This window comes from Oryx dammah, unplaced genomic scaffold (assembly GCF_014754425.2).
Source record: "Oryx dammah isolate SB20612 unplaced genomic scaffold, SCBI_Odam_1.1 HiC_scaffold_5, whole genome shotgun sequence".
Taxonomy (NCBI): Eukaryota; Metazoa; Chordata; class Mammalia; order Artiodactyla; family Bovidae; genus Oryx; species Oryx dammah.
In genome coordinates, this window is record NW_024070189.1 from 62,518,724 (window position 1) to 62,526,733 (window position 8,010).

At 54.1% G+C, this 8,010-nt stretch overlaps 1 protein-coding gene across 1 annotated transcript in view; it reads right to left on the bottom strand.

Annotated features, from left to right (window-relative positions):
• TGFBI (transforming growth factor beta induced) overlaps positions 1-5,319 on the bottom strand; it is a 33,048-nt gene extending 27,729 nt beyond the window's left edge. The window contains exons 1-2 of the mRNA XM_040240037.1: positions 5,131-5,319; positions 75-173 (exon numbers count right to left, since the gene is read on the bottom strand). Of these exons, the coding sequence (XP_040095971.1) occupies positions 75-173; positions 5,131-5,264 (233 nt within the window). The 5' untranslated portion in view covers positions 5,265-5,319. The remainder of the gene's footprint in view (positions 1-74; positions 174-5,130) is intronic.
• Positions 5,320-8,010: the final 2,691 nt, after the last annotated feature.

The following is an 8,010-nucleotide window of genomic DNA, read 5'->3' on the forward strand; positions in this document are numbered from 1 at the left end:
GGCACCTGCAACCCACGCACATCAAGGGTAGCCTCCTGGGTGGCTGGTGGTCATCAGTGGTTACAGATACTCACGTTGATTTGCCACAAATCTTCCTCTGGTACCACTGCTTGCAGTTGGTGAAGTACTTCTTGTTGGTACCAATGAGCTTCTGCACAGCGCACACGTTGGGGCTAAAAACAAAAGCTGCAGTGTTAGCAAAATGGTCGGCATGTCACCTGCCTCCTCATCCTTCCCACCACGTGGGCCCTCCTGGGTCACCAGAACATTCTAGATATGGAGAAGATACAGTCATTTTGGTCAGCTTAGGGGTACATTCCGGTCCTTGTGATCCAGACTTCCATCATCCCTCCCAAATTAAAAAACTGTCAAAGTATATATTATACAGTGACATCATTTCATTAAACATTCTTCTTTGACACTGACATTTAGTAAGTATAAATAAAAACATCTTAAAATTTTTAGGCTACATGTTATATAGATGGAAAACACCAGTTAAAAAGAAAGTGGTGTTTGCTAAGAACAGCAGCAGCTTTGAGAGAGGCCCCCACTCCGCACTGAGCCCAAACATCCACGGGATTGAAGCTGGCCTCCCAGCAGGCATCGCTGGTCCTATGGTCCGGGCCCCAGCACTGCCCAAGCAGCTCCACACACAGACGTCCTCTGCATCCCTAGGCAGCTGCCTGGCTCCCAAACACAACCTATCTGGGCTGCCCACCCTGGAAACTAGCAGGCATGGCCAAGCTAGCTGCTGTCAGGACCTCGGAAGGAGACGGTCACTCACTGAACTAAGTCGTTTATTACTTGGGCCCCAGTTTGCGTCCCACTCCCCGCAGAAAGCCCTCTTTCGGTGTCTCAGGTGATACTCTTGTGTCCTGTGTGTGATACAGCCCTTGTTTGATGCTGGGTATAGAACACAACCCAAAACTAATCAGGGTATGTGTGACCTCTCTTCAGCTACCCTCCAAAGAACCCTGGGGGCAGGTGTTCTGATTTGTTTCTTTTATATTCTAGGTGGGGCTAAGTACCAGACTGGATGCGGAGGAACTTGGAATAGCCTTGTCAAAAATACTGTTCCCAGGACTTCCCTAGTGGCTCAGTGGGTAACATCTACCTGCCAAGGCAAGGGACATGGGTTCAATCCCTGGTACAGGAAGATTCCAACATGACTCGGAGGAGCAGCTGGGTCCATGTGCCACAACTACTGAGCCCGGCTTCAGAGTCCTCGAGCCACAGCTGAGCCCGCGTGCTGCAACCACTGAAGCATGCAAGCTCTAGGGCCCGAGAATCATAGCTAATGAGTCCCTGCGTCGCAACTACGGAAGCCCGTGTGCCCTAGAGCCAGGAGCTCGCAGCCAAGTCTCCCTGCTGCAGCCACTGAGGCCTAGAGCCTGAGCCCCGCTACAAGAGAAGCACCGCAGTGAGAAGCCCATGCTCCGCAACGAGGGACCGTCCCCCACTGTTTGCAGCTACAGAAAGCCTGCGTGCAGCAACGAAGACCAGAGAACTTCAGGTATATCAATTCTAAGTATCAGTTCCTCTGATACTTTACAAATACAATCAAGAGCCATCATTTGAGATGCATGGTCTTTTCCAGGAACTTGGTCAACTCTCAAATACTCAGAGTCAGCTTACTGGGTGGGAGGGAGGGCACACGGACTCTCTAATTCTCTGCTGTCTCTTCCTCCATGTGGATGGGACCTCTTGTCCAGTCTGTGGTTCACCCGAGGCAAAGCTGAGTGGGCCAAGGAGGCATAGCAAATATTTGTGAGTTACTGTAGGGACCTGAGGGGAAGAGAAGCGGAGGCTGGAGAGGAAGCCTCAAGCCAAGGGGGAGGACCGCTCCGACCCCCTTACTCCCTGCTGGATCTGACCAAGCCTCCAGAGGACTTTTACAGAAGCCATCTTGTTTCTCAGTTTGCTGCCTGGCATTCACAGGTTACAGCAGTCCCCAAATAACCCTGAGAGGGTTCCTGCTGGCCACACTCCAGCTGGAGGTGCTGTTTATTTCTGTACAATTTCAGACGTTCTATCTGACCAAGCAGGAAATAATTACTGTCGATGAATTCTCCGCAACTCTCCGTAGGCGTTTGGCGAACCTTCAATCTCTGGTGGATGTGGTTCCAACATTCCTCTGCAGACTGAGTTTCCACTGCTGCTGCCCTCTGAGACAGGAGCGGAGGCTGGGGATCTCTGTGACCCACTTCCTCTCACATCAGGGTGGGAGGGGTGGGCTGTGTACATAGGAAATTTATACTGAAGTTTAATTGACATGAGCACCCCGTTTCTGGGCCTTCTGCCTCAAGCACAACAGCTCTGCTATTCAACTTGGATTTGAAAACGAAGCGCTTCAGAAAATGCAGTCCAGTTCTGGTTGCTGACATTTGGAAGTGTGACTGCATTTTTACTTCTCTTTCAGTATTGTTGTTTTCCTTCTCTATAGCAACACAGATAACAACCGGGAGTCGAAAGACAGCATCACAGTCTACTCTCCCAACAGCTTTCTGTCTCTGGACTGTCACTCTATGTCACTAAGCCACAGTTTCTCTATCTGTAAAATGGGAACAGCTGCCACAGAGCTCACTGTGTTGTGGTGAAGATGAAAGTAAAAGTGGTGATGGATAAAGGGTGGGTGAGCACGCTTGCTAAGTCATTTCAGTCATGTCTGACTCTTTGTGACCCATGGACTATAGCCCACCAGGCTCCTCTCACCATGGGATTCTCCAGGCAAGAATAGGAGTGGGTTGCCATGCCCTCCTCCAGGGGATCTTCCCAACCCAGGAATCAAACCCATACTTCTTATGTCTCCTGCATTGGCAGGAGGGTTCTTTACCACTAGTGCCACCTGGGAAGCCAAATGGTGAGCGGGACCCACTTGTTATTTCTTCCTTCACGTCTTGTGAAGCACACACACTACATTTCCTTAACAAAAGAGCTTCCCTTCCCCTTTCCACCAGTTCTCACTTTGAAAGAGGGCTGGAGTTTGAACAGGTTATCCATTTTGCACAGGGTGCCACCCCCATGGCTGAGCCAGGCAGCCTGTGGGTTTTCAGGGGCTGTTAGATCAGAGTAGACGCAGCTGCATCTGTAACTGTTCGCCACAGTCCCCCTGCCCGTGTGTCCAGACTTTACTGGGGGTGGGGAGGGGCACACCTGGGACTGCTTAGCCCGTCCTGCCCATCACAGGCCACTATAGGCTTTTCCAGTTGCCCTGCAAGATAATTAGCCTGCAGGGTGAGGGAAGGGAGGGGAGGGAGAAAGTTGACCTAATAGCTGAAGCTTATAATAAAGAGCATTTGCATTAAAAAACAAACTATTTTCCAGCTGGTCTGTGACTTTTCTGGGCTTCAAAGGGAAGGAGGTTTGTTACAGAGGTGGTTCCTGCTGGAGACCCATCAGCACCTTTGGGAAGCTTCCCTGTGGAGTGCCGGGAGCCACCATTCTAGGTGACAGAGAATGCTATGGTTGCCTTTTCCTGACTGAGTGCCTAAGAAGATACAGAGGGACAGAAACCTCCCAGGAGGGACTGTGGCACCCAAACAGGACATACTCCATTGGCAGGAAAGGCAGAAGGCCAACAGTGAGCTGGGCAGAGACCATGGACATGCCAGTGGCTCATATTTTGACTTGATGCTTCCTTCCCTCCTTGTCTTTCTGCCCTGCCCCCCCCCCTTACCTTTCTGTACCCAGCAGAAGCCAAAGGTGAGTCTCTCACTTCCTGAAAGACCCTGGGACAACCCCCGTGCTCTCCTCTCTCCTGCAGGGTATGAGGCTGCAGCGTGGCCTGGATGGCTTTCACTCTGCAGAGGGGCCAGACTCACTGCCAACATAGTCCCTTCCCCATAGCCCTGGGCATCTGAAAGGCCAAGTACGCCCACAGGCACACACAGGCAGAGGAACAAGGATGTTACTCCCAACAAGGGGCCACTTCTAAGGGCAGGGAGTCAAGGCTTTGTAGAACCCTATGAAGTCAACTCCAATCACTTCCAACACTGAGTTCTGATCTAAGTTCAGATCTGCCCAGTCAAAGGGTGGTCTGGGCACCAACTGGGAGCAAATGCCAGACCCAGAGGCATTTGGGCTGCGACACAACTCTATCCACATATGCGCTAAGTCACTTCAGTTGTGTGACCCCATGAACACCAGGTTCCTCTGTCCATAGGATTTTCCAGGCAAGGATATTGGAGTGGGTTGCCATTTCCTTCCTATCCACATATAGTTCTACCTAACTGTCACAGAGGAGTTGGTGCACCCAGGAAGGCAGCAAACCCTGGCTATATGTCAAGCAGGATGGTTGAGTTTGGAATATAGAAACAAGCCCACCTCTGCCTGGGTCTGGGCCAGGGTCTTTATCAGGTCAGACCTGCTGCCTGGGTTTGCCCCCAGAAAACCAACACATCTTCAGTGTCTCAAAGGAATATATGCAATGATAATGTCCCAAATTTACAAACTCAGCCAGTGTTTTAAGAGTGGTTCCAATCCCAGCTCCTATCCCATACACACTGCAGGACCATGAGGAAGTGATGTGGCTGCTCCAGACTCAGTTTCCCCATCTGTACACTGTGCATGACTCCCAGCACATTCTCCTCTCTTCATCCAGCAGGGGAGCAGACGCTGCCCTTGCTGTGCCTGGAGGCCCCTGTCTGGTGCCAGGTGGTGGGTTTAGGGCCTGGCTGGGTGACCAGGGGCCTGGGGGCCTTGGATGCTGCCAGCTTGTGTGGTCCCAGTGTCACAGATGAAGGTGCTGAACAAGGACCTGGCTGGACTGGAACCCGTGCCCTGCTGGGTGGGCTCCCTGCCGGCGCTGGCCACCTTCCCACAGTGATTCTGCACAGACAGCCGCCAACTCCTATCTGCCTGGAGAAGCTCAAAACCGGGATCCCGCTCACACTCTCGGCCTGAGTGGAGGTCCCGGGTCAACTCCTCTATCCGTTTCCTCCACACAGTGCCTCCTGCTGACTTTTCTCCACCTTTCCTTCTACCCTCCCTCCATCTCCTGCAGGGCTGGTCCCTCCAAGCGTCCCACACAGGGGCCTGCTTTTGATTCGGGCTTTGTCCCCTACGCCCCCAGCCCGCTCCGACGGTCCCCCGACGCCCGGTCCCTCCGATCCCGTCTGGGCGCCCGCTTACCCATGCTGCCGGCCCCGGAGGCGGCTGTGCTGCAGCACTAGCTGGTAGGGCGACCTGGCGGGGCCCGCTGGGGTGGCAGCGGGGCCCAGAGCCAGGGCCAGAGCGAGGGGCAACAGCCGCCCGAAGAGCGCCATGGAGAGAGAGGACGCGCCGAACCGACGGGCAGGCGAGTGGCGGGGGAGTGCGAGCACCGCTGCGGCCGCGGGCAGGTTAAGTAAGCGGAGCGCGGGGAGCCGCCCGAGGGGAGGGGCGGGGAGCCGGAGGAGGGCGGGCTTCGGGCTCCCCACGCCCCCGCCTCCCTGCCGCCCCGCCCCTCCCCCGGGCGCCGGACAGTTCGCAAGCAGCCCCTCTTTCCCTTGTTCCCGGCACCCAGGACTACAGGGCCTCACTACTTCACTCCCTCCTCGTGGTCTGTAAGGTCCTGAGCTCAAAGATGCCTCACCGGTCTCAGGCCATGCTGATTTCCACAACAGTCTATCCATCACACCTGCTTCTGCATTCCACAAGCACCCCTATTCTCCCCCAGGCCTGCTAACTTTAAGATGGATAAGGAGTAAGTCTTATGACTGACAGAAGGCAAAACAAAACAAAAAAAGACAGGTTTTGTTAAACTTCAACTGGAAACTGCGGGGGGCGGGGAGCGGGAATGCCCCCTTAGTACACACTCATTGTCTGTTTTATTAAACATCTGTATAGCACTATAAGCGAGAAAGATGCTGCAAAGAGATAGCAAAGATTTTTGTCCCGGAGGAGCTCAGAGCAAGCAAATAGTCACCTGGGAGGGAGGTAATTCTCTCAAGCGCCTATTAATCACCCACCAATTATCTGGCACTGCTAGCTCCAGGAGACAAAGATGGACGAGTGAATGAGATCCAGGTTCTTCCTTAAACAGTTCACAGCTGGGAGACCTGCAGGCCAGTCTCCAAAGTCCTCTGGAGACGGGCATCTGTGGCCCCTGGTGGAGGGGCAGGAAGTGACACCGGTTCCCTCTCTCGGCTGGAGTGGTGAGAAGGAACCAGGCAAAATGGGGACATTCTGGGTTCTCAAGGTGTCCTATTGGCTGAAGCATGGGGAGTAGAGAAACAGAGAAGGGAAGGCACGTCACAGGACGCAGGCCTGAGCTCAGAGTCCTGCAGGGGTGACAGAGGAGCAGGTCCGTGTCAGGAGCAGGCTAGGAGAGGATGACATAAAATAAGGCAGGAGGTGGACGTGGGCATGAAGAGGGGTAGCACACTGAGGTGTGTCTAGGAGGTACCAGCCTTGGTAGAACTTGGAGGCTGTACCCAGGGAGTGTGGGAGGAGGAGGACTCATGGATGACTAAGGTGCTGTTGGCAGGGGCATCTTGGTGGCTGGTGGTTTCGTTCTTAAAATGAGAAATATGGAGGGGGGCATAGATTCACCAGGAGAAGGTAAGTGGCTCTGGACACACTGAGTTTAAGGGCTTGTGGTTCATCCAGGTGTCCTCTGGGCAGCCGGATATAAAGATCTGGGGCTAGAGTGAGGGTTCTGGGGTGGAGATCCAGACATGGGAGTCTTCCTCAGCTCCAGGCAGCTGAAGCCGTGGGAGTGGGTGGATCCTCTGGGTAGGCATGTGGGACCAAGAGGTGGGTGATGACAGATGACGGAGGGGAGGCAAGGCAGAGAGCAGCCAGCAAGGAGGGGAAGGGGTGCTGATAGAGAGCCCCCAGAAAGAGAAAGAGGGGGCTGTGAGCAGTGAGTACCGCTGAATACCAGAGAGATCTGAAGGCAGATGCTGTGAGGCAGACAGGCCCTGGGGACTTGGCTGTGGGAAGCAGGAGGAACAAAGCCAGATGATGGTGGTTTGATGGAGTGATGGGGTTGTGCAGAGTGTGGACGATTCTTCCAAAAAGATTGTGTGAGAAAGGAAGGGGAGAGTCAGGGTGGAAGACAGGGGACACTGTCCACAGAGGCTTGGACATGTTAGGACATTGATGGAAAGGAGGGATAAAGGGGGTCAAAGCAATAGAAAAATAGAGAGAGATAATCAGAGTGGGGAGAGGGGAAGCAAGGAGGTGGCTGGAGCAGAGCAGCTTGGGGCTGGAGGAGGGGCAGAGTACAGAGGGAGTAAAAGCTATGGAGGACCTGACTTGGGGGGATGGTAGAGGATAGGTGAGGTTTCAGGGCAGTTACAGTGGGTAGCACGACTGGGAAAGCCGAGGGCAAGGAGGGGAAAGGGGGAAGTCTTTAGCTGGGATGATCAGATGCAGGACAGGCACCCAAGGGAAAGTGCGTACTAGACTAGCTGCCTGGGGGAGCGAGCTGGGTCTCCAGGTGTGTTCACATGTCCTTGACAGGCCATCCCAGGGGAGATGTGCAGGAGCGAGCTGTCTTCAAAGGTCTTGAGTTCAGAAGAGGGGTGAGCACTGGGGATGCAGGTTGGAGTCACCACCCTAGCAGGTGGTGGCTGAAGTCCTGGACTTGGGCAGGTTCCCTTGAGCACATGTGTGGGAGAAGAGAAGAATGAGACGGCAGGCCCTGGGAAGCACCCATCTGGAGAGATTGAGGGGAAACAGAGTAGAAACCCTGACAGGATGGAGGCCCAGGGAGACCCCGAGAGGCCACCGGAGAGGAGGCTTTCAGAGAGCCACCGGCACCACTAGGTGGGGCAGAGTCCAAGCTGGACCCTGTCACTGAGCAGTTCCCAGGCTACAGTCGGTGCTCAGGAAACTAAAGACCATGAGACTATGGAATATCTTCTGGAACATTCTAATTCCAGCCTGTATCTTCCTCCTTGAGACTAGAAGATGTTCTGGGGTGGATTTGACCTTGGAGAGAACCAGGTCCTTTCCTGACATTCGCCCTCTTTCCTCCCCTCCCCTCTCTCCCCTGGAGGGAGGACTGGGATAGTCCTTCCCCTG